The sequence below is a fragment of the Hevea brasiliensis genome, chromosome 9 (assembly GCF_030052815.1).
Source record: "Hevea brasiliensis isolate MT/VB/25A 57/8 chromosome 9, ASM3005281v1, whole genome shotgun sequence".
NCBI lineage: Eukaryota > Viridiplantae > Streptophyta > Magnoliopsida > Malpighiales > Euphorbiaceae > Hevea > Hevea brasiliensis.
This window is the reverse complement of record NC_079501.1, coordinates 4065464-4092352: the sequence shown is the minus strand read 5'-3', so window position 1 is coordinate 4092352 and position 26889 is coordinate 4065464. Positions and strand designations below refer to the sequence as shown.

General features: G+C 30.7%; 1 protein-coding gene across 1 annotated transcript; it reads right to left on the bottom strand.

Annotated features, from left to right (window-relative positions):
* Positions 1–16010: 16010 nt before the first annotated feature.
* LOC110632111 (auxin response factor 18) lies at positions 16011–20670 on the bottom strand. The gene is made up of 14 exons (XM_021780222.2): positions 20087–20670; positions 19602–19711; positions 19383–19478; positions 19234–19290; positions 18836–18988; positions 18672–18756; positions 18431–18521; positions 18158–18322; positions 17947–18060; positions 17798–17870; positions 17560–17707; positions 16844–17469; positions 16563–16750; positions 16011–16464 (listed from the first exon to the last, which is right to left on the bottom strand). Exons 1-14 carry the CDS (start codon positions 20139–20141, stop codon positions 16317–16319), a joined length of 2109 nt encoding a protein of 702 aa, XP_021635914.2. The 5' UTR covers positions 20142–20670; the 3' UTR covers positions 16011–16316.
* Between the last annotated feature and the right edge of the window lie 6219 nt (positions 20671–26889).

The following is a 26889-nucleotide window of genomic DNA, read 5'->3' as shown; positions in this document are numbered from 1 at the left end:
AGAGCGAAAAGAATAATTGGTTTATCCCAAAGTCTATACTTGGAAAAGGTGTTAAAGAGGTTTAACATGCTTGATTCCAAGAGAGGATTGTTACCAGTGAGACATGGTATCCATCTTTCTAAAGAGATGTCTCTAAAGACACCTGAAGAAAGAGATAAGATGGCCAGGATTCCATATGCTTTGGCTATTGGAAGTTTAATGTATGCAATGTTGTGTACTAGGCCGGATATCGCATATGCTGTTAGTTTGACTAGGAGGTATCAATCCAATCCAGTTTGGAACATCGATAACTGTCACAAGAATATTCTTAAGTACTTGAGAAGAACTAAGGATTTATTCTTGATTTATGGAGGTGGAGACTTGCAATTGGATAGTTATCGATTCGATTTCCAATCGGATATCGATGATAGAAAGTCTACCTCTGGATATGTGTTCATTTGTAATGGAGGTGCGATCGGTTGGAAGAGTTCCAAGCGAGCACGCATTGCAGATTCCACTCGAGGTGAGTATATTCTTTGCATCGAATCGCAAAAGAAGCTGTTTGGATGAAGAAGTTCGTGACAGAACTTACAGTAGTTCCTTCCATTGAGTCAGCAGTTCCACTACACTGTGACAACAATGGAGCAGTCATACAGGCTAAGGAACCAAGGTCTCACCCAAAATCCAAACACATAGAAAGGCACTACCACATTATCAGAGATATAGTTGGGCAAGGCGATATAGCCATGCAGAAAAATAACATCAGCTAAAAAATTCAGCTGATCCATTCACTAAGCTTTTGTCACAAGTTCAGTTAGACAGACATCTTGAGAAGATAGGTCTAAGGTATTGTAATGAATGGCTCTAGTGCTAGTGGGAGATTGTTAGTAGTATGCCCTAGAGCATATCATTTAGTATGTATCTTGTACATATTTTAATAATAAAAGGCATTTCCACTTTTCCGTTTACATAATATATTTATGTGTAATAGAAAAGGTCCATTGATATTTTGTTAGAAATATTATTCTTAAGTTGTTAAGAATATGAGTGACAATATTTCTAGCACAAAGTATCATAAATAGGTTCACAATCGAGGATACTTCATAATAAGGACATGACTTATCCAGAAAGATTGTATTCATGTTTGTTCCCAAGTTATTTATATGAGATATAAATAAGATGGAATGGTGAGTCTCATGCCATATAACAAACTTGATAGGCACTTATAAATGATAAGTAGGCCGAACCAGTGACACTTATGACAAGCACATGGAGTTTACTCTTGTCAATGTTTTGTCATAAATCATATCAATGCATATAATCTTTAGACACGAGATAGCACAGTTATCTTGTATATAGGTAGTTTGAGTTTGATCTCGCTTTCATACTTGTACTATGTATGGGTATATGGGCATGTGTTGGCTCCTGCTAGTTATATATGGAGGTAGGTGTTGATCAAGATGGAATCTGTTCCTCTAAGTAAATAGAGTTAAAATCCTATGTTCATTTAATTGTTCTTGATGTTTCAAGTTCCTGGCCAGGACAGATAGATTTATTCAGAAAAGAGTTTCTGATGAGAAAAATCTTTTAATCAAGAACTGGAATTAAAAGAGAACATAATATTCATAACAAATGGAGTTTGACATAAACCATGACTCGGCTTGAGTTGGGATTTTGTAGCAGAGAGATTCTAGTGCATGGTAACATATGATTATAGGTTCATTTAAGGTAAATCTTATTACTAATTGGGTGGCCATGGCATGCTATGCTAGGTGTTAACCATGGTCTATGAGGTTCATAAAATGATTTAGAGAAATCATTTATGGTAAGAAAGAGTTCGATGATATTAAGAGTTGATATCATGTCTCATTGCCAATTAGTGATGAGCCTAGTAAGTCACACACATACACAAGTTATCACCTATTTAAATATGATTTAATTAATTAACTAAAGAGTTTAATTGATTAATTAAATAGATTTGGTTTGCAATTAGATTGCAAAGTCCCTAGCATGACTTGAAACCAAATCTAGATTATTGGATGTGTAGTATAAATTAAATTTATATTTAAAGTGTTTAAATATGAATTTAATTGATGAGAAATTAATTAATAGAGATTAATTAATTAATTTATATTTGATATAAATTAATTAGAAGAAGAAAATAATTATTTTGGGTTAAGAACTCAAAATTAAGACACAGGGGAATATTGGTCATTTCACAGTGTGACACGTGGCACCATGAGATGGTGACACATGGCATAACACATAAGCTTGCCAAATATTTTTTAATCATGTAAGATGATTAAAATCAAGATTAAATATAGGTTTGACACTTGGCACAATGTGATTGGGTCACTTAAACCTAGAGCTAATCAAAAGGTGACATGTGGCTAGGGTTTAATGTGTTAACCTAGCTATTTAAGTGTGGTTATGAAAAGAAAACATAACCAGCAGCCTCTCCTCTCAATTGTCACGCCACTTTGAGCCTCTCCAGCCATTTCTCTTCATCTCTCATCAATTCAAAGAGATTAGCCATCAATCTCTTGAATTAAGAACGCTAGAAATTGTTTCTAGTGTACTGTTTACATCTTTAATCTCTTAAAAAGCAGAACTTGATTTTCTAATTAATAGAAAAGGCTTTAGAAGCTGTTCAAGGGCTGCCATAGGTGTTCTTGGTGTGGACAAGCTAGAGGGACAATATCCGTGTCACGAAGACGAATCTCAAAGCGCAGACATACTGCGGCACATCAAGAGGTTAGTGTAATCGTTCTTGATTTAATCTAGGGTTCTAAAATTAATCTGATTAATTTTAAAATCTTAAATGGCAAATACAGATCCAAAAACATATTAAAAGAGTTTTAATATGTTGTTTATCACTGAAATCAAATAGATAAAAATAAATCTTGCATGGTGCATGTGACCCTAGGTGAAAATTTTTGAATTCAATGGTATAATCTTGTGTTTTTCACGCTTCCGTTCCTTCACTCTTATTTTAGTGTTCTTCATAAATTGAGCAGGACTCCTAATCAGATAAGGATTGAGGAAAATAACACTATAAATAGGAGAATTATGGAAAAGGTTATTTGGCTTTTGCCCATTGAAGATAGTGGCTTTCAGCTCATGGAGTGAAGCTGTCACCCATTGTAGAGAGGGGCCTTGCCAATTGCTGTGGATTTGGCTCTGCCCATTGACGAGGGGCTTTTACCCATTGCAGTGAGAGAGGCTTCGGCCTAAGTTGGAGAAATGACATAGAATTCAAGAGGAATGGATTCTTGTTCATTAGTGAGAGGGCTTTTGCCCATATAGTTGAAGACACCCTTTGTGGTGTAGTATTGTAATAATAAATATATTAGGTTATGTATAGAGGAGACTGAGAGGGACTAACTAATATATTTACTATAAGCAGTTTGATGTTGTATGGGTTCTCTTGGGTGTAATTAGGTTGATGGGTAGTATAGCTATAAGCTTGTAATGATGATTTATTATTGTTGATAGTGGAAGATGGCATGCTCGTGGATATAGCCCTATGTTGAGAGGATGAACCATGTAAATATTGGTGTTTTGTATGTTTACTTTGTTTCTTTGCATTTTACACACTTCTGCGATGCACAACAAATTGGTATCAGAGCATGGAAATGATCTTGATGAGTTTGGTTAAAGGTGGAGCTATTGTGATATGTGGAAAGTTGCATATGCAACAATGATGATGCAAGTTCAAGGTGATGGAGAGATAAAATTTAGGTGGAACTCTTGATGCAAAATCAAGATAGTTGATGACGTGAAGATTTTTTGAAGAATAAAGCAAGTTACACCCAAGATGAAGATTAAAGAATTGATTATTTGAAGGGTTCAAGCTCAAGCATAGAGATTTGATGATTTGATGACATCAAAAAATTTGAGGTATGCAATGGTTGATGAATTTTGAGTTAAGGTGGAGATTGTTAGAATTATGACTCAAAATCCTAATGGGATTTGGAGAGAGATCTTTTCCTAATTTGAGTGGGAGAAATATTCCTCAATAGGATGGAGGAATATTTTCTATAATGAGTAGAACTCTTATTTTAGTGTTATTCTTAAATTGAGTAGGACTCCTAATCAGATAAGGATTGAAAGAATTAACAATATAAATAAGAGAATGATGAAAAATGTTATTTGACTTTTGTCCATTAAAGAGAGTGGCTTTCAGCTCATGGAGTAAAGCTGTCATCCATTGTAGAGAGGGGCCTTGCCAATTGCTGCGGATTTGGCTCTGCCCATTGATGAGGGGCTTTTGCCCATTACAGTGGAGAGAGGCTTCAGCCTAAGATGGAGAAAGGACATAGAATTCAAGAGGAATGGATTCTTGTCCATTAGTGAGAGGGCTCTTACCCATATAGTTAAAGCCACCCTTTGTGATATAGTGTTGTAATAGTAAATATATTAGGTTATGTCTAGAGGAGACTGAGAGGGACTAACTAATATATTTACTATGAGCAGTTTGATGTTTGAGTTCTCTTGGATATAATTGGGTTGATGGGTAGTATAGCTATAAGCTTGTAATAATGATTTATTATTGTTGATAGTGGAAGATGGCATGCCCATGGATGTAGCCCTATATTGAGAGGGTGAACCACGTAAATATTAGTGTTTTGTATGTTTACTTTGTTTTTTTATAGTTTACACGCTTGCGCAGTGCACAACATAAATTAATAATATTGAAATTACAAATAAAATCAATATCGAACTCACTCATTATCTAAGTGTTACTAGGGCGACTGAAAAGAATAGGAAGGTTGAATCGGATCACCTAAATAATTATATTCAAGAAATTTATCAATAATAAATCAAAGCGAAGAACTAAAGAGTCAAAAACACCCTAAATTTATACCAAAAATCCGGCAGAGTTTCCTCTGTACCTAGAACCTATCAAACTTATAAAATAACTCAACTAACACTTCTCAATCTAAAAGGCCTCAGGCCCACAACACAACACAATACCCATTTGAGGCCTACAAGCATCCTAAGTTACATCCAAAACTCTAATCTCCAGCTCGGTTCCTGAACTCCTATACAGTCCAATTAAAACTATAATCTTAAACGCTCTTACTAAAATATCATGATATAATTATAATCAAATTAATCAATAAAACTTCAATTCTATATTAAATTTCTAATGAATATTCGATAGTATCCCCTCTTAAAATTAGACTAAATTCCTTGTCACAAAACTCAAATCTACCATTCAATAATTATATCAACTTACACAAATTTTCAACTTATATCTTTATACAACTATTAATTCCAACACTTCATTCTCAAATCTAAATTAAATATTCCATAATATATCTGTATCACTAAAAATCCAACTAAACATTTATATTTATTTTCCAAAGATATTTCACAATAACTTAAAAATTCATTAAACACTATATACTATCTCAAAATAATTTTAGTTCCATCAAAATAACATATTCAACTTAACCCAATCCTTAATACCAAAATTGACAATTTGTTCATTCAAATTTATATAAAATATTCTAACTGTCAGATAAATTTCAAATTTTAACCATATGTTCAAAACATTCAAATACAACATCAATAAAAATTTTAGCATCAAATTATCTCTACATCATGAGATATCAAAATATCTATCAAACATTTCAAATTCTAAATTTTTCAATATAGCTCTTACTCAGACAACTTATATAAAATAATTTATATCTCACAAACCACAAGTTTAAAATTTATCAAATTTTAACACAACAGCTCCAACATCCTAAACATTTATATATCCATATTACCACAATATATCCATATCATCAAAAATCCAACTAAACATTTATATTTATTTTCCAAAGATATTCCACAATGACTTAAAAATTCATTAAACACCATATACTATCTCAAAATAATTTTAGTTCCATCAAAATAATTTATTCAACTTAACTCAATCCTTAATACCAAAATTGGCAATTTGTTCATTCAAATTTATATAAAATATTCTAACCGTCAGATAAATTCCAAATTTTAACCATATGTTCAAGACATCTAAATACAATATTAGTAAAAATTTTAGTATCAAATTATTTCTACATCATGAGATCTCAAAATATCTATCAAACCGTTCAAATTTTGAATTTTTCAGTATAGCTCTTACTCAAATAACTTATATAAAATAATTTATATCTCATAAACCACAAGTTTAAAATTCACAAATTTTTAACACAACAGCTCCAATATCCTAAAAATCATCTCTACCAAATTTCATAATTTTCTAAGTATTCTAACTATTTATTTTTCTCAAATTTCAATAGCCAAAATTCAAAATTCCAATTGCAGGCAACCTGTGTTCAATAATTTATTTCTCCAAATCTAACGATTAAAAAATTACTAAATTTTAACCATAACTTTTACACATATAGACCTCAAACATATCTAAAAATTAATTATGAAAGATGCGCCAAACTCACTTAAACGAAAGACAAATTTGCTGCCCCTGCTCCTGTTTCTACTCCTATTCATCATCTTCCTCCCTTTCTCTCATTAATTTCTTAGTTTTCAAACTATTCTCTCTCTCTTTTCCCCTTACTGGCATCCATTTTTGCTAGAAAAAATCTCAAAAATCCAGCCACCATCTCCCTCCTTCCCTTCTTCTTCTTCTTCTTCTCTCTTTCTCTCTTTTTCCTTTCCTTTTCTGTTTCCCGATTCTTCTACTCTCTATTTCTTTTTTATATATATATATATATATAATTCTGGAGAATGGGCTACTAGTTGTCCCTCTTTTTTAAACAAATTTCATTTTGATCATTGAATTTTCCAAAAATCATATTTTTCACCACAAAACTCCTAAAACTTTACTTTTGGATCCAAAATTAAATTAAATTTTTCTTCCCAAAACTTTATAAATTATATTTCCATTCAAATAATAATCATATTTAATATTTCTTTAAGAATTGGGGTGTTACATATAGTAAATGATATAATATATTAAATTAGTAATTACATATAATAAGTAATATAATATAATAATTTTATAATTTAATATTTATTTTAATAATAAAATAAATTATATGATATATATCCTTATTAGTCAATTTACATATCAACAGTAACAGTTAAACATAATTTTATCAAACACTTAACATAAATCAGTTATCATTAGCTATCAGTTATCAGCTATCAGCTAACAGTAACAACTATCAGCTAACAGTTATCAGCAATATCTAACAATTAAACCAAACAAGCACTTAATTTTTTTAACAAAAATGATATATCATTAATCAAATACTCATTACAAGGTCCAATCTTACAAACGCTAATCTAGCTTAAAAAAAGACTCAAACTCTAATGTACATGGATCTTTAAACTAAAATGGTTATAATCAGGATTATCTTGGTTTTCATCTTTCATCAGTCACCTCCACTGCCACTTCTTTCACTAGTGACACGTTACTGACCTTCGATCTGCGAGGCAACTTAGAATTGAAACATGCAAGGAGCTCCTACTCAACACAAAGCTATCTTTGTTCAACACTTTAAACCCAGATGGAGAATGAGGACTAGGACTGTCACGACCCAACCTATGGGTAAAGCCCCGAGGCCCGTAGTAAGCCTAACTGTTAATTAACCCAACTCTAAGGCCCATTGGGCCCAAATTCAAGAAAACAAACGGACAGAGTCCGGCCATAAAATGGACTTACCAACGGGGAGTTTTCGACTCACCCGACCTGTAAACACAATAAACCATCCATTAGGGAGCTCAGCTCACCCTCCACATACTCATCAACATAATAATAAATGGGAGCTCAGCTCCCTCATCCAATCCATCAAAACAGACTTAAAATATTAAGTTTACAGGTCCAACATGAATATAATATTAAAGACCAAATTCAAATAATTAACACATGCGAAAATTCTAGGAGTAAATAAAATTACACAAATATCGATAAACAACCCGCGAAGTATAAAAGTAGGTTAACCTGAATAAATATCCTCAAAATTTTTGAGGATAGAGAGTAAAATATCAATCTTAACTATAATCTCTATAACTATCCGAACTAATGCACCTGTAGAGTGAAATGCAACATAAACAACATTTTCACATCATAACATCAAAAGGTAATTTGGAGCACTCACACACCTGTAGTATCAATCATAACATATGGGAGTGATCCGACTCTCTTAAATCCAACAATTACTCAAGCTCGGACTTCCACTTAATAACCAAATCGAGGGTCCCAATTACTCAAGCCGTGACTACCAAGGAAAATTACTCAAGCCGTGACTACCGTCCTCCATCCATAGTCCACACCACATCACACGCACGCCAACGCTCCAAATTACCACAACAACATCCATGGCATATTAATGCTTATGAATGCAACATAAATCGTGCCTAGAGTTTAACTAAATAAATATATGCATATAAGTGATGCATGGGCAAACATATAATAATATCGAAATTACAATTAAAATTAATATTTTACTCACAAACTTGACGACAAATTGGATATGGGCGGGTGGAGGAAGAAGGTGTCCTGCTCTCACGACAATCATATTACATTTATTTAATACAATCGACTCAATACAAACAAAGAAAAGACCAATTACGTCCTAAGTCAAAATCGAGTCTCCCTATACCTAGGACCTACCCAACCCGCAAAAGGGTTCAAAACACACTTCTATACTCACAATCCATATATCAATAGTTCAATTACATCAAATCGATCATCCATCACAATACGCAAAATTTCAATTTAGTCCTTATTATTGATCATTTTTGCAAAACGCCCAAACAAGCTCTAAAAATTATAAAACTTTGCGTCCTTAGCAATATTACTAAGCTATTGCAAAAGAATCGTAATTTTCTAAGCTACCACGAATATTTTATGGATTTTTAATCCTATTTAAGCACTAGAAAATTACGTAAAAACAAGGTTCGGGTTTACCTTTGCCGATTCCGACTTGGAACGCCGGGACATCCGACAATGGGGGCTAGCCAAAACCTCGCAATTCGGGCACTTTTCAAATTTGCCGAATTTCCGCGAATCGAGGATACCTACACGAAGCCCATAACACGGGGTTAGTACATAAATTTTTCAGAATTTTCTAAGCTCATTTAATGCTCGAAAAACCGAAGTTCCGTGGGACCCACCGAAAAAAAATTCAAATTTATGTCGTAAAAGCTCTCGACGAATGGAGCGTGCTAGTGGCCTCTGGCTTCGTGGGATTCACTTTTGAGAAATCTAGCCCAAAAGTCGAAATGGGCTAAAATCTTCCCGAGCAAAATCGGACAATCCGCTCGATGGATTTGCGTTCTTGGTGTCTATGGAAAGCTCGCCGAGTAGATGATTTTGGACACAAGACCCGGTCCAATTGGTGGCCGGATCGGGCCGAGGAAGTCGCGGAATCGCCGCGGCGGCGGGGCTCTGGGCGGACCGGGGGGGAGCGGGGCGGAGAGGAGGGGAGGGGGAGGGGGGGGCGCGGCGGCAGGGGAGGGGAGGAGAGAGAAAGAGAGAGAGAAGGGGAGAGGACGCGCGGAAAGAAAAAGGAAGAAGGAAAAGGGTCCGATTCGACCGGTCCGATCCTCGCCGGTTCGATTCAAAATACAAAATTTTGAATTTTTACGCCTCGGGACCAAAACGAGGTCCAAAATTTCAAAAATTCAAAAATACGTAGACTCCAAATATATTTTTAGTTTTGCCACGTGGTCTTTAAATTAATTTTTAAAAATCATCAAAGTTTATATTTTCGAAAAATCGAACCCGATTTTTAAAATCCGAAAAATCTCAAAAAAAAAAAATTCCTAAAATTTAAATAAAATTAAAATACCAAAATGCTCATAAAAATTTAAAATTTCGGGGTGTTACAAGGACCATTGTCGAACAAACCGGGAAAAGGACTAGCCGCAAGTGACCAACATAGTTCTCACCTCTAAATTTGCTCGCCAAAAGTGCTATGAGGAGCTTCACAACTACTATAAGGGAGCTAACTATGATAAAACAAATAAAAAACCACCCAATAACTAAAATAATTATCTAACGAAAATGGGGAGGAGGAGGGGGAGGGTCAACAGTTAGACGGTTAAACCTCCTCCTGTTTTTCACTGCAATTGAAGGCCTATAGAAAGAAGAAACTGAAAGAAAAAAATTTCATGTTTTGCTATGATCTCAACTCAAGAGAAATTATTAGGTATAAGCAGATCTTTCGTCACATAAAGAAACGTGAAAGGAGACATTTTAGATAGGAACGAACATATTTTAATTCAAATTAAAAAATTAAATTAAATTGAACTTATTCAATTTAGATTTTTACTTGGAGTGATTTGGTTCGATTTTTAATTTCATATATCTTTTTACTTTTTAGTTGGCTTCTCTTATTTTAGAAAAAAAAAAAAAAAAACCAAATCAATTTCTTTAATTTTTCCAAGTGTTATGTTTTGATTCTATATATATAACATATTAAAAAACCTAATTCTACCTTTCATTCCCAGCCAATCACCATTGTCTGCACACATCAAATCTCAAAATCACAGCAGTGCATTGTCTCAAATCCCAAAAAGGTAAAGGCAATATATCCGTTGGATTTGATAATCTAGAGGTTTCATTTCCCACAAACTCTTCAAAATATATATATTTTTTGTGATTTATTTCTTGATTTAAGTAATGTTATTTGTTATTGTTGGTGAAATTATTATTAAAATTATTATTGAAAAAATTATTTTTTTAAATATATTAATTAGAAAGTATTAAAAAATAATTTAAAATTAAATTTAATTAATTTTAATTATAAGAATATTAAAATAATAAAATAATTTTTTTAAATTACTTTTCTTAATAATATCTAAAATAATATTTTTATTCAAGAAAATAATTTCAGATCGAAACTCAATACCATACAAGACTTTAATCATATAAGTTAAGAAATTGAGGGTTTATTATTTGGGAAAAGAAATTAAAAATTTATAATTTGATAAAGAAATTAAGCTTTTGAATATGAGAAAATTAAAATAATTTGATTTAATTTAATTTTTATCTTGATTTGATTTAATTTAATTTAATTATATTTTTTATGTAAAATTTGATTTTTTATTTCAGTGATTTGGGAGATGGGATGCTCACTCCTAATTTTGATAGCCACTGTGAGGATTTCAGCGGTAACAGGCACACCTGATTTTCACTTTGATCAAGATCAGCATTGGATGCCATCCTGCGTGATGGTGATTGGAAAATCTTTCCTTTGCCATGCCCTAGATTTTTTGGACATAACATGATCCCTGAAATACCTTTCCCGACAAATCATTCTTGACATCCACTAAACTTTGTGTCAGAAGAGACTCATAAAATTAAAATCCCCGCTCCCCAGCCAATTACCCTGTGGCTGTGAAACGCCTCATGTGAACCAAATTCAAGCAGTATCACAACTTTTCTACTTACAGATTTTTTTTTTTTTTAATTTTTATAAATAACTATAATTGAAATTGGAGATCTTAAGATAATTAAACAATAATTATCTGAACATATTTCACTAATCCATGTATAACTACTACTTGTTCTCAATGTCGAATCTTAAAAAAAAAATTTTCTCGAGCTAATATATAAAAAGATATAATAAAATATATTCTTATAATTACATTCAATAAGGTCTAATATCTTAAAAAAATTAAAAATTAAGAAGAATTAATTAATTTTTTATTATAAAAATATATTTTTCATAAAAAAAATGATTTTAAGGTTTAAATTTAAAAACATCAATTTATAATAACACATATACATATAGAAGTAATTTTATAAAAATAATGATTAATTGACTCCCCATTTATATTCCTACATCTACCTTTGCTGATGCCTTAAAAATTTTAAGGTAATTAAACAAAAATTATCTAAATGTATGTTTTGTCTGTTTCCACACCTTTAGTAAGCATGAATGATCTTATGTGGGCCAAGCAAATATGAAGATCATGATTAAAGGCGGATTGGACTTACTGAATGCATGTCAATAGAAATGTGCAGGAAAATGATCATATAACCCATTAATTACCCACGTATCAAGTAAGAAGTAGGAGCTGCAATCGAAAAAGTCAAAAGCGAAACAGAGAAAGAAATGGATCATTTTCAAAGTAATAAAAGAAGGGCATGCTGAAAACTCAACTATTTGATCTTTTCTTTTGACTTAGGCCTATTTGCCACCCCTTTCTCTCCACTCTACAGCTCTTCTTTGCACAATAAAACGTGGGTAGCATTTGTTTATCACTGCTTAGTACTGAATGAGGCCAATACCAATATAAATATCCAAAAGCAATTGCATATATATATAGCAGTGGCCATGAATCCAATATTGTCCATGATTTGAGTGAGCATCCACACAATTATTATTTAAATCAAGTGAAATTACAAGCTTAATGTGTCAGGCTCATGTAGTAATTAGTAAAAAATCTAAACTTATTGTTGCAAAATAATCATTTATTGGATGTGTGGAGAGCAATATAATGAAAGCATTTGAAAGCATGCCATGCATGATAGGTTTGTGATATTATTAGCCACCAAGCACTCCTCTACCCTAACTAATTGCCAAAAATTAGCATTTTGGGCTTCTCAGGCCCACTAACATTGGACCCAGAAGATGAATGAATAAGTTGAGTTTAGGCTCCTTTGGGCCTAGTTTGCCTCCACTTTTAATCTTATCGTCTCGACTCATTATTTTAGAAAATCAAAATTTCATAGATTCTAGGCTAACCTTTTCTTTTTTTCTTTCCGTTTATTCGATGGCATTTAAAAAATATATAAAATTAAGAACAAAACTATTATAAAATATCTAAATTTTATGTCTATGGAAACTGTATATGAAAAAAAAAAAAAAGAAAGAAATTATTTAAAACATTTAATACTCTGTTTTTGGGTGTTTACGTCGTTTTAGACGTGGGCAAGAATTTCACTTTACTGATAAATCGGATTTCTCATTCTATAATAAAAATATTTTAAAAAATAAATTAAGATTTTCATATTTATTAGAGATATATTTATATTTAAAAAATAATAAAAAACTTATTTTGATCCTTAAAGTATAAGTCAATAATCACATAAGCCCTTAAACTTTTTTGAGATTCAAGCAAACCTTTTAAATTTAAAAAATAATTAAATAAGTGTTTTAAATTATAAGAGTAGATCAAATAAGCTCTTCAAATTAGATAAAATCAACCTTTTAACCTTTAAAGATACATTAAAATATATTATACAATAATTTATTTTAAATATAAATCTAATCAAGTTAGTGCATGAAAATCCTCTAATGAGGTGTTTGGTTCAACTATTAGATATAACTGATAATCAATTAACATCCAAACAGTTGAACGAAAGTATTTGGTAAAATTTAAAAAACATAATAGTTAACTGATGGACAACTAACGCGATGTCTATCAGTTGTTGTTCGTATCAGCTCTAATTATAGAGCTGTTCATGAACAATTGTATAATTTTTTTCATTATTTGAAAAAAAAAATTTATCTATTCATCCAATAAAATTTAAGACGTTCAATTCTATATTTAAATTTTTAGATATTAAAAAAATTATCACATTTTTTAAAATGAGTTTAATGATAAATACTTCAAATATAATTTATAAATACAAAAATTTATTCATCTTTGATAATTTGAAGACTGCAACCTGAATCCACAACCGGATTTTAATTTCTATTAATAAATGTTATTTACTACTATTTTAAATTTAAATTATATATATTTTAAGTGCATTTAAATAATAAATTATTTTATAATTATATTTTTATTATTTAATTTTTATTTATTTATATAATAAATAATATGATATAATAAATTAATAATTTATTTTAATAATAAATAAATAATATGATATAGTAAATTAATAATTATATATTTATTTTAATAATAAAAAATTATGTTATAATAAATTAATAATAATAATAGTTTATTTTAATAGTAAAATAAAAATATTATATATATATATATATACCCTTATTAGTTATTTTATTCATCAACAGTAATAATTAGACATAATTTTACTAAATACTTAATATAAATCAATTATTATCGACTATCAATCATCAGTTATCAGCTAATAATAATAGAATGCTAATTAGATTTGCATAATCAACTTTTAAAAGTTAAAGTAAAAGTATATAGATATATTTAATTTATTTTTAAAATTTATTCAATCTTTTTAAAATTTTAAGGAGTATTTTTCAATCTAAAAAAATCTTAAAAACTTATATAATTAAAATTTTAATTAAATTTTTTTTAATGAATAAATAATTTTATAATTTGAATTAAAAATTAAAGTCGTGTTCTATAGGAGAGGACTTAAATAATTTTATAACTTCAAAATGGTCATTTGCTCACCTCGACTGCTTAATGCTCAATTATCTCATTAGATTGTCACCAGAGCTCAATTCAACAACTCTTTTAATAATTATTAAAATAAAAACTCATTTGAGACTGCACCCTCCAATATTCCGACATTAATCAGTTGACTGAGCAGTGAGTAATAACAAATAACAAGACGAAACATGGGTAATGGCATTTAATGGTCATATCTCGACATTCGAGTCACATAACTTGTTAAGCAGCAAGTGATCCATCGCTTTCCTTTTTTTCTTTTTTTTTTTTAACTGGATTATCAAATTGTAATTCTGGAACATGTTTTAATGTGTATTTGACATTACATTTAAAGACTTAAAATTATTTATAAATAAAAATATTATTTTAAATATAATTAAAAAATTATTTTTTTTATTTTAATGTTTTATAATTAAAATTTATTAAATTTAATTTTAAATTATTTTTAATATTCTTAAAATAATATATTTTAAAAAATAATTTTTTATTAATAATTTTAACAATAACATTAAATACATTCTTATATATATATATATATATATTTTAGTATTGATTCTAATTTCTAAAACATGTAAAAATAGTAGAAAATGGAGAGCATCTTTTGATATTTTCAAGGTTGCAGTGAGCCCCTTGTCCTCTCTTCCCCTCCCTGCTACTGGTAAAGGCGTCCTTGCGTTGAGCCCCATCCATCTTTCTTCAATGTTTGGCTGTCAGAACTGGCGGGTACAAAATGATTAAGTACTTGACAAAGAAGGATGCGGGCCCAATGTATCGGAAGAGTTGGGCTCTAAACAATGATTTTTATTGATAATGAATGGGTCATAGATCCAACTATTGCCATTAGAATTAGCAACAAAAAGACAAAACTGTTTTCAAAATAAAGAAAACTGACTTCGCAATTTATTAGCTTCATGCCTTCTTTTTTGTCAACTTGACCATAAAATTTTTTTCCCTAGACTTCTTAATTTATTGCACTTTTCGCTTTCTACCTTAGTGAAGTAATGCTCTGGTCATTATTGACCAACAGTTGTTTCCAGTACCTAATTTTTGAATTTTAACATTATATATATATATATATATATATTTTTTTTTTTTTGGGATATGGATTTTTCCTGCTCATTGATCTTGATCTAATCGAGCTGAAACTATCAAAAGTGACAGAAAATGTTCATCTTCCCATATCTTGTACGTCATTGTCAAATGGATTGGACACCACCTTTAAAGGCTTTTCTTTTTCCAATCTCCACTTGAAACGACTACTACTCCTTTTGGAGGAAGCAATCTCCATGAAAACAACTCTTGCCTCCACATTTTAGAACAAACTTACAAGGCAAAAGAGACACCAACCTACTCCCTCTGCTAGTCAGGTCAGCATCTCCACCAGATTTTTTTGTAGTCATAGAACTTAGACCTTAAGACTTCTCGCCACCTAAATACCATCCTTACTTAAGAATTATATTTGGTATCAAGTCCTGAAAATTTATGGAGCGCACACAGACTATGGCCCCATCTAAAACAGGATTCCTAGCCATTGTGATGGTCCCAAAATATCAGTCAGGGGGTGCCTGAAGCTAAAAACTAAGGGCATCTTCCTCTCTGTATGATATCCCCGAGGCAGGTATACAAGATGATAACGGTGAAAGGAACAAGTCGATACAAACTTTAACAAGAAACCAAGAACTAACTGCCACCAAAACACCAGCATACATATCTATATATTTTTACAGGGTGATTAATTTAGGTCCACACCAACCCACAAACAAAGAACACAAATTCCATTTCTAACCCTGACTAGCTAAGTTCCTCCAGTCCATTGTCTTCACTACACCCTTAATCAAAGACCCAACATGCTTTTCCTTCACCCATCTCCATCCAAGTGCACGCTCAAAAAAAACTGAGCAAACTGAACCCCACCAACAGGACCTTCCTTTCGCCATCCCAAACCAAAGAAAAATTAAATAAAACTATACAAATCAAAGGTTCCAAACTTTTCAGGTCTCAGACTTATGCTGTGAGTCCAAGCTTGCAATTGTCCCTTCATCCTCTAGAGATGATGCAAGAAACTTATATCTTGTGCTCATCTTCTTTACTTCCTCACTTGAATAGATTAGTATCTTCTTAACCATCTTACAGAACTCCCTGCGAATCAATGAGAAGATTTCAAAAACCCAGTAACAACTGCATGTTAAGAGATAATGAAGTGGTGCTGGGGTGCACTAATTGTACAAGCTACTTACAGCCATGGATCATCACCCACGAGCATCATATCACCCTCATCATCAGTAAATACAACAGCCCATTTCTCCTGAGTAAAAAGCTCTCCTTTGATTTCAAACATTTCCTCCAGCTCTTTTACAAGATCCCCATACCCTTTCAACACTGTTAGATCAACAGCACGACCAACAGCAACTCCTTGCATTTGCACCTTCTCAGAATCAAAAAAAAATTATCAATCAATCATTAAGTGATGGTAAGAGGATGAGCAATCAAATCAAATCCAACAACCGAAAATTTGTACCTTGGTACGAGTTCTTGTGGAAGTAGTACCCAGCTTGCCATGTGTCTCCCTTGGCAATGCATCTGATGCAATTTGCTTCTGTTGTTTCGAGGACTTGGAAACATCCATATTATGAGCCTTATCAAAATCATCTGGAGCTGCAACAGGTCTTCTGGTGCCATTGGGGTCAACAGTTGTACACAAAGCCTCCTCTGGCGAACCAGCAGCACTATAATTGTTTGTTAAATCAATTCCAAACAAACGGCAGCCTACAGAATTTTCATATTTTTTCCCTTTCTCCACCTGGTCATGCATCAGGCCATCGCTTTGCCTTAATGGAACAGAAGATGAATAGCCAGAGACGAAAGACTGCGTTATTTTTCTGTTGTCATCAGCTGAATCAGGGAAAAGACTGAGCGAGACATTCATGTGAGGAGAAGGTGGCCATATGCCCTCTGGTCGGACCCTTGAGTTACAGCAGCTGCTGCCATTGAGAACACTGCTATCAATTTCCTTCTGCCTCATGGACCAAACAACTTGGCTTACACAGCTTTGAGCTTCAGCAGCACTACCCAGTTGGCTTAAATCATGGGAGTGGGTTGATCCATGGTACCAGAAAGGTGAAGTAGTTGAATTGGTAGTAATTTCTACATTCCGATTAATGTGTAATGTTTAAATAGATATACCAGCAGAAATTCATTGAAATACCATGCAATAATAGTTCCTGATACTTATACCTGACATAGGAGTACCCACGGGCCTAGGCCTTTTACTCTTTACCACTGTTGGAGGAGGATTTATAGAAGCAGAAGCTGCAAAAGGCTCTATATCCCATGGAGAAACTCTCTCTGGCCTTTGAATTGTTGCTGGCTCGTCCCATTGTATCTGTCAAGAAAATGATAGGGGGAAACAAGCATCCAAAATAAGAAAATGAATAAGTCAGCATTCAGTTTGAATTTCAAAGCTGTAATCAACCTTCAATGACCGCCATTTAGAGCCTGTCCACTGTGGAGAAATATCTCCAACTCCAACTATAGTTCCTGTGAACCTAATCAAACAATTTACAGGAAATAAGGATCTCCTAAAACAATAATACTGCTGCAAGACAACCAGAAAATATATACCTCCTCTCAGGAGTGTCTTCTCCCTCAAATCTCATCTTGTAGCGCATGCCAACAGAAAATCCATGGTTGACAGCCTCCAAATATTTGTTCAAGCCAATAATAAATTGGCTCGTCCTAAGGAAGAGCATGAACATAGTTAAGGCACACCACAGCAGAAGACAAATTAACATGTGCTACCTTGGTTTACACAGAATGGGAACATTACCCATACCTAGGCTTGTAGTACACAACAAAGAGGGTCTGTGTTGTAACAGCATGGGAAGCAGTAGCAAGCACTCCTAAATGCATGCTCTGCCTGGATATCACAGATGAAGGCATGGGGCTTTGCTGACGAGCAAGACGCCGAACCCCAACTCTCAATTCCCCATCATCACCCCTACACAACATATAGACAACAAATGTAAAGGGAAAACAAAATACACCAGAACATCACAAGACGTGCAATTGAATCACAAAACAACTTAAATTATCAGAGTCCAACTACCTCAGAAAAACAAAAGCATCTCCTGCAACCAATCTCTTGGAAGTGACAAATGTACTCCACCCAGTTGTAAGCAAATGTCTCTTAGGTTGACCTAATTAAATAAATGCAAAAGAGTAACACCACAGATTTAGATCCTATTTTTCCAAATGTTAATCCTATTCCTTAGCCGTGTTCCCATCCCAGTGAACTAAAATATAGCAAAATCACATAGAACCTAACTGCAATCTTATAGAACTTTTACCTCTAAATATGTGTTTAAATCGCCACTCATACCCATGAAGATCTTTGGCAGCCAGTTCCTGAGTTGGGGTTGCTTGGTTCATGTCCTGATGTAAATGAAACAGTGATATATGATAAACTTCTAAAACTTTATTGGTATGCTTAAAATTAAAGAAAGGTTGTTACCAATGCAGGCAAGCATTCAGTGGCGTGCTTTCTAAGAACAGAAAACCCTCCATGGGTGCTAGTATCAGAAGCCGTTAAAATTTTGCAAAATGAATGAACAGTTGGCGTTTGTGGTTCAGGCGAGCAGGAGTCTGGGCTTGTAGGCTCTGCTTGCTGCCATCATCATATAAAAAGGAATCACAAAACATTTTATTTCAACGTTATCATCTCTTACTTGGAATAACACTTTTGGTTTATGGAAAATTTTCTCCTTTAAAAAAAAAAAAAAAACAATGCCTGTAATTTAATTAAAAGTACATAGCATCTAAACAGAAGGCAAGAATTTATTTCAACCCAATTCTGATTTTGCATAATAAGACCCAACAACAGAATTAAAAAGAAAATAATTATTCACTCACATTTGGTTCTGGGTGCAGAGTGATCTGAGCATAAACCTCATCTGTCTCTTGTTCTGCCTAAGAACAGAATGAAACAAAACATGATTAAAATAAACTAACAAAACAGAAGAATCTAAAATTAGTAAATGATATCAGCGGTAGAAAAATACCAGTAGTTGAATGTTAACAACTTGGCAAAGGATCTTGGAAGGAAGATTAAACCGTGGGATTTGTTGAGTCAGTTCCTGATTTGTTGATGCTTCCAGCTGCAGATATTTAAACCACGTAAATGATAAACCCTTCCTCAGAAGAGAGAACAGATTTTGGTCGACCTGAGAACAATGAAAACGAAGAGAGGAAGTAAATTTCGAAAAATCAAAAGCACCCACTTGTTCCATGTGACCCTGAGGAAAATAGAAAACTCTCTCTCCAGGCACTGGAACATCCACCAATGGACCTGCACATGCCTTCCATAGTTCCTTATACAGATCATCTCCTCCTACACCCACCAAGCTCAAACAAAATCAGAACACAAGAAAGAAGACTGATATAGAGGGTCAAAAGAAGGAAATAAAATGGGTTTCAACTCTGTTTGGTTGCCGAGAAAAAACCGGGAAAATAGAGGAAATTGAAACTTGAGAGCATCAGAGTTGGTAGACTTTAGCCCTTATAAAGCAGAAAACTCCTCTCTATAAGACCGTAAAACAAGCACTGAAAGCAGAGACTGCAAACCAAAATCGGCAGAAAAGTAGGAATCAAAATTCCATTTCCTATCTTCCTTCTCCTCTCAAGCACTGAAAACCCATCTATTTTCCTTTCATTTGACAGGCACCAAACAGAGTCTTTAGAAAAGAACCATTTTTCTCATCCTCACCTCTTTCATCATGAGAAATCGAAGCAGCCCCGAAATTAGTCTCAACATGAGCCATCAGAGAGAGTAAAGAATAGAATCCCAGTGGAGTGTGAAAGAAAATATATAGTAATAAAAACAAGATCAAGGGAAAAGTGTTGAAGCAGTAAAAGGCTACCCCATTAATGGCGAAAGAAAAAGAAAGAGAAAGAGGCGACGGTTATGCAAGCATTGAATTCATCTTCTTTGGGTCTTATTTCGGTTACAAAACAGCTTGGGCTTTTGTCCTGAGAGTCCCATAAAAACCGCTGTTTTTCTTGGCAACACTTTTCAGAGAGTCAGTGGCCTTGTTGTTATTGTTGTTGCGATTAAGACTTTGAAGCGACGTTCCCAGAATTTACCAAATCCCTAAAACAGCTTTCTTAGGCTCATAATATTGTAGTGTGGTCTCTCTCTCTCTCTCTCTCTCTCTCTCCTTTCCAGTTTCCTCCGCTCAATACTTACTCCCTAGTCCTTTTCTGGTCCCTGTAATTTTCTTCTCTCCAGTCTCCAAATGGCACTTCAGACTCCCTTTACCATTGCAACATCAGCAAGCGTTGCATCCCAGCAAAACCCCCTTTTTATTTTTTTTAATCTTTTCTTTCTTTTATTACCATGAAAGAAAATTTTATTTTTAAGGCACAGCTCTATTATTATGTCATCTACCAAGTCCAGAGATTAGAGTTCCAGGATTTTCGATAACAATCAATTTGTCAATACTTGATAAGAAATCTTCGTGTACTTTCTACCAAGAAATTTGTATTTTCAACCATCTCAATTTTTCAAATTTATTACAGTTCTCCACATTGACATTTTTTTTAATACATTGACAAGTTTTATTTCAAACTACAATGTTTCCACTTGTTAAATACATGTGGTTAGTACAGTCGCTTATATGGCTATAAAAAAAGAAGACAAAGGATTAGATATTTTTGGATATTTAATCTAATCAAACACTATTAAAATAAATTTGGGCAGTACTTTTTTAAATTTATAATGAATTTAAATTTATAAAATAATATTCATATTGAATTTATTAAGTTTTGATTTTATACATTAAATACTTGTTATTTGAATTTATTTATATAAATAATTAAATAAATATAAAAATATATTAATATTAATATTTATAAATTTGTTAAATATTCTTCTGAAAAAATAAATTATTAATGTTTGAAATGAATACATGTAATTCATGAATCTTAATTTGGTTAAGGTACGAAAATTATTAACTGAGTTCAATTTGCTATAATAATTTTCACAAAGACACTAGCCAATTATAAATATAACTTGTAAAGTGAATAGCCAATTTGACTCATTTATTTATTAAAAAAATCATTTTATATTTATATATGTCTAAATTAACTCTCATAATTTAATTATTGGATCATCTCTTGATAAAAGTTAAAACTAATTGAAATAAGTCGTTAAAAAAAAATAGGGTTGGGACCTTGGAGATATAAAAAATAAAGATATAAAAAAGAAAAGAAAAAAAGGGGAATAAGAAGTGATAAGGGAAAAAAAATAAAACTTAAATGATATATTTTTTAAAATTTGTTTGAATTTTTATAAATTTTATACTATTTAATTTATATCTTTTATTTTGACCTAACTAAATAATCGAATTACTTGATTAAGTTACATGCTTTTTGGTTTATTTTTACTTGATTAACTTATTAACCCATGCTCCTTTAGCCTCTATTGCCATATTCTTCATATTTTAAATGAAATTTTAAAATTATAATATTTAAGTGCTTAAACACATATTTAAAAAAAACATAAATAAATAAAAATAATTTAATTTTTAATATAAAATAATATATTATTATAAAAGTAAATTTTGAAATTCAACGTGAAAATTCTTTCTCTCTGTTTCTACACGAAGCAATATTAGGATGGAGACAAAATTTTAAAAAGTTGTATTTTTAATTAATAAATTTTAAAAAATCAATAAATGAAATTAAAATCGAAAAAATATACCTAATCCTGCATCTGCGCTGGGCCATCAATGACGACGTTTCAAAACATATATAATGTATCGTACGACCCGATAAAAACACTAACCGTATGTAAAGGTAGTTAGGGAGCAATCACATGATTACACGTTACATCATAAAATAATAAGAAATAATATGTATGGATATCTAATATGGTAATTTAATTATAAAAAAATAAATACATAATAATAAATCTTATAAAATTTAATTTCATTTTCATCTTAAAAATATTTTTTAAAATCTTATTTTTCTCAATCATTTTCTTGTTAATTTACCATTTTAAATTTATGTATTAATATTACGTGGAATAATATAATTTCTTCACGTCTATATTTTACCATGGCCGGTAGATCCCACGCCCTTCCACAGTATGTGCATGACACGCCCAGTTGACTAATGGATAGTGTTCTTTATTCGAAAGACTAATGAATAGTTAGTGCCATTTCATGAAATTATTACTAATTTTTACCCCTTTTGCGGATGTACTTTTCATTCTAAGCAGACTTCTAATTTTATTAAAAAAAAAAAATTTATAATACACCTCCATTCTTATAAATATTTTGTAATATATTTTAATTATTATAAAATAAAATTAAAATAATTTTTATCTATTTATATAATAATTTAATGACCGTTTTAATTTTATTTTATAAGAAATTAAATTTATATGATTAGATTTAATTTTAATTTGTATATTTGATATAAATTATTTATTTATGATTTATTTTAAGAAAAATATTTTTTTAAAAATATTTTTTATATTTTTTAATATTTGAAACACTTAAAAAAAATAGTAAATAGAAAATATTTTTCTGATTAAATGAAAAATTAAATTATTTTAAAGAAAAATGATTTTTTCTCTTTAAAATAGGAAGTAATTTTTTATTTTTTAAATTTAATAATTTTATTAAAATATAAAAACACTTATATATGTATGATATAAATATATATTATTAAGTTATTAATTTAACATTACAATAAAATGACAGAAAAATATTTTTGTGAAAAATATTTTTTTAGAAAAAAATTTTCTATGAAAAATATTTTCATATATAAATTATTTTTCATATATAAATTATTTTTTTCAAAAAAAACGGAGCATTGAATTTTAATTTACAATCCATAATTTTTTAACCAATAATTTACCATCAAAGGCTATTAACTCTAAAAGAAATTATTTTCATTTTGAAAGATATTGACTTTATTATATTTTATTCTTTTTATAAGAATTTCAAATAAATAAAAGATAAATAGTTTGCTATAGAGAATGGTCCATTTCTTAAAATGACAGTACAAGAGTAAGCATATATATGATAATAGAACATTCTTAATTTCCTTAGAAATATTCTCTTTATCTAAAAAAATTATCGCCTTTTATTTTTCATATTTTTAAAATATAATTAATATTATATTAATTCACTTTTTAATTTCATTTTTATTTTATATTTTTTAAATGACAATAGTCTTTATATTTAGTTTAATTTGTTTTAAAAATATATAAAATTATAATCTATATATACATATATTAATATATGGATTTAATGAAGAACACTTTAAAATGTTTTTGACCTTGTGAAAGTGCAAATATATTCTGAAATATTCAAATAATAATAATTATTAGCAAATTTTATAGGGTGGATGAAGTATAAAATTTAGATTTTTATTATTTTTGTTATGAATAAAAATAGTGATTAAAAAATAACAATTAACTTTAAAAAAAAAAAGTAGGTAGTGTAATATTTATATAATTATAAAGTATTCTCTGTCAAAATAAAATATTTTTTAATTTAACTAAATTACTTTTTATTTCAATTAAGTAAGAGAAATGTGACAAAATGAATTTTAAGAAATTATAAAAATAATTATTATATTTAATAAAAATAAAGATAAAATTAAAAAATATTAATTAATATATTTTAATTTTTTCAGATAATAAATATTTATAAATAAAATTATTTTTTAAAAATAATAAATAATGATAGATAAAGAGAGTATTTCTTATTTTATTATTATATAATTTTAGAGGTTGGTGGATGTATATCAAATTTAAATTTTGAAAGCAGAAGATTAAAAAAAAATAATTTATAGCGCGCGTGTTTCACATTAACTCACGTGAGCGCAAGGCTGAAATGAAACAAAACTGACACATCGAAAGCCAACGCACCTGGCCCCCGCTCGCCTGGGTCCCGACGAGAGAGGGGCAATATGTGTAAATTACACATTCTCACGATGTCAAAACAAAAAACCAAAAATACCATAAATGACCTAAAACCACCAAAAAATAAAAATAAATCAAAAATTCTCTGCCGGCTTTGCACGAGCCAACACGTTTGCCTACCACGATCCAGGCAAAGAAAGAGACGGCAACAGTTAGAAATAAAACCGTAACGGTGGCAAATATAACGGAGTGGAATGGATCTCCGCCCGCGCTTCTCGAGGACCGAGTTTCATATTTGTAGATCTAGCAGATTAGCATATAATTTTTCCGCAGACAAGATGCCATTCCGATCTGTTATGTGGTCCCGAAAACACACATCATAATCCAACCTTGGTAGGCCACGTGTTTGGGTCTTTTCGTACCTACGTGTCATTATCTGACTTGTCCCGCCTTTCTTCATTGCAGGATATTCTGCTTCCATTTTCTTAGACAGAGTGAAACTTCTCGCACGGTAAACTAAAAAGTAAAAAATTAATAGCAAAACGTATACGTATATATATTTTTACCATGGGTAAAAAAAACCCAATATTTTAGTATATGTGTTTTAGTAAAAATATTTTTACCATGGGTATGGGCAATTTCGTTTTACTTATGCAATAATAAAAGAATATTATTAAATTTTCCTAATAATCTCTTACAAATAAAAAATAAACCAAGTGGATTAATTAATTTCATAATTAAATGTGTTGACAGAGATAGTTGAAATTTGAAGATTTGCAAGTATAAGGGGAGGTGGGGGACATTAATAATGAGCAAGGAGTGGGCAAATTCATTTATTGGGGTTAAAAAGAAAAAAAAAAGGGCATGTTGACCCATAATTCATAAAAACGGGAGAAAGAGCACCACAGAAATAATAATGATCGATGCTCTCAGTCATATTAAGCAATAAATTGCAATGAAAATTTGAAAAGAATATACAATATGTCAACACCAAACATTCAAGAATCCAACAAATAATAATAAGACTGCCCTTTTTCTTTTCTTTTTTTTTTTCTCAAAGGATTTTTTGAGGTTGACAATTCTCATTTCATGCGTAAAATAACAGCTTCTTCATTCACTCACAAATAAAATCATTAATTATTTACTATTGTTATCAATATTAGTCGAATATATTATTTGGTACTTAAAATTTAATAAAAAAAATTTTATAATACCTTAAACTTTTAAAACGCCTTGTAACTCAACTCAACTCCTATAAACTGAAATTAAGATATCTTAAAATTTTAGATTAACTAAAAAGCATGAACTCTAATCTTACTAATATAACGATCTGTTAATTAAGATTCGAAAAAATTATAATTCCACTTTATAGAAATTGAGTTGTGTCATGAGACGTTTGAAAAATTCAGGATGTCGTGAATTCTTTTTTTTAATAAAAATTAAGAGTGAACTTATATACTTTATCTATCAATATTTATATTCATGTCACTTTCAATGGTGTGTGTATATATATATATATAATAGTAAGAAAATTCATAAAGGAGAATCAAGCTAAACCCATTTTTATCAATGTGCTCATATTCTTTAGCAACATGTAAACAACTTTTTTATCTCAAGAGAATATCAATTTCGATATCATATTTACTTGTAATCTTTCTTTCGTTCTTTTTTTCTTTTTCATGGAGGGGAAAAACAAATTCATAAAGATTTAATGATACAAGGAAAATTTTCATAAAATTTTAATTAATTATTACACTTTTATATATCATGGTCGTTTTCATGTATTCCTTAAAATAAAATGTTTATAAATATGTTCCAAATTAAAATAGATGGTGATATTATTACTAATGATTGATAATAAGATTTTAGAAATTTAGTGGGTTGTAAGTATGTGCCCTCTCAAACACAGACACATGTGTAAGCACGTTGCTTGTATTGGCTAAAATAAATTAGAAATAGAGAACTCAAAATCAAGATTTGGTTTAATTTATTTTGCTTTGAAGCAACCCACAATAAAGAAGTAATTATTAGTCTAATGTTTTTTAGTGCGCGGATGAGAATATTTTTGCATACATTAAGAAAAGCTTAGTGGTGGAGTGGAATCCAAATCATACCCTTAACGATAGTTAATTAAACCCATCTATTAACTTAAACATGGTTCACTTGCCCATATATATTTCATTATTGAAAGGTACATGAGTTATTCCACATCTTGTCAGTTTCATTCATGGTTCGTTTTCTTGATATTTGTGGTTCGATTTAAATCTCTTTTATCTACAGAATGAAATCATTAATTCCGACTTATATATATATATTACCATGTTGTATGATGGGGTGAGCTTTTTTTTTTTTTTTTATTTATTTTTTTTATTGCAGAGAAGAATCGGAGTAAAGTGGGACAGAATATGTCACAAAGAACCATCTTTAATTAGATTTTATTCTTATTTTTTGCATCTTTTCAAAATTAAGCTACTCTTTTGACAGTTAACAAATTCTCACAAACACTACGTTTCTAATTTTAATTACAATTAACCTATTAAAGAGGTCGACTTTTTATTTATTAATTTTAAACAACTAGAATTTTGCTTTTATTTGAGTGTTATGTCTTCTTTTATTTTTTTTTTGTTTTTATA

Bases quoted from the DNA above. Each gene is read 5' to 3' on its own strand.
- LOC110632111 (XM_021780222.2), bottom strand. From the start codon at position 20,141: ATGGCTCATGTTGAGACTAATTTCGGGGCTGCTTCGATTTCTCATGAT. The intron at 19,479-19,601 runs GTGGGTGCTTTT...AAATATCTGCAG, and splicing joins CTCAGGGTCACATGGAACAA to CTGGAAGCATCAACAAATCA. The intron at 17,871-17,946 runs GTATATATTTTC...TTGTTTGATTAG, and splicing joins GAAGACACTCCTGAGAGGAG to GTTCACAGGAACTATAGTTG.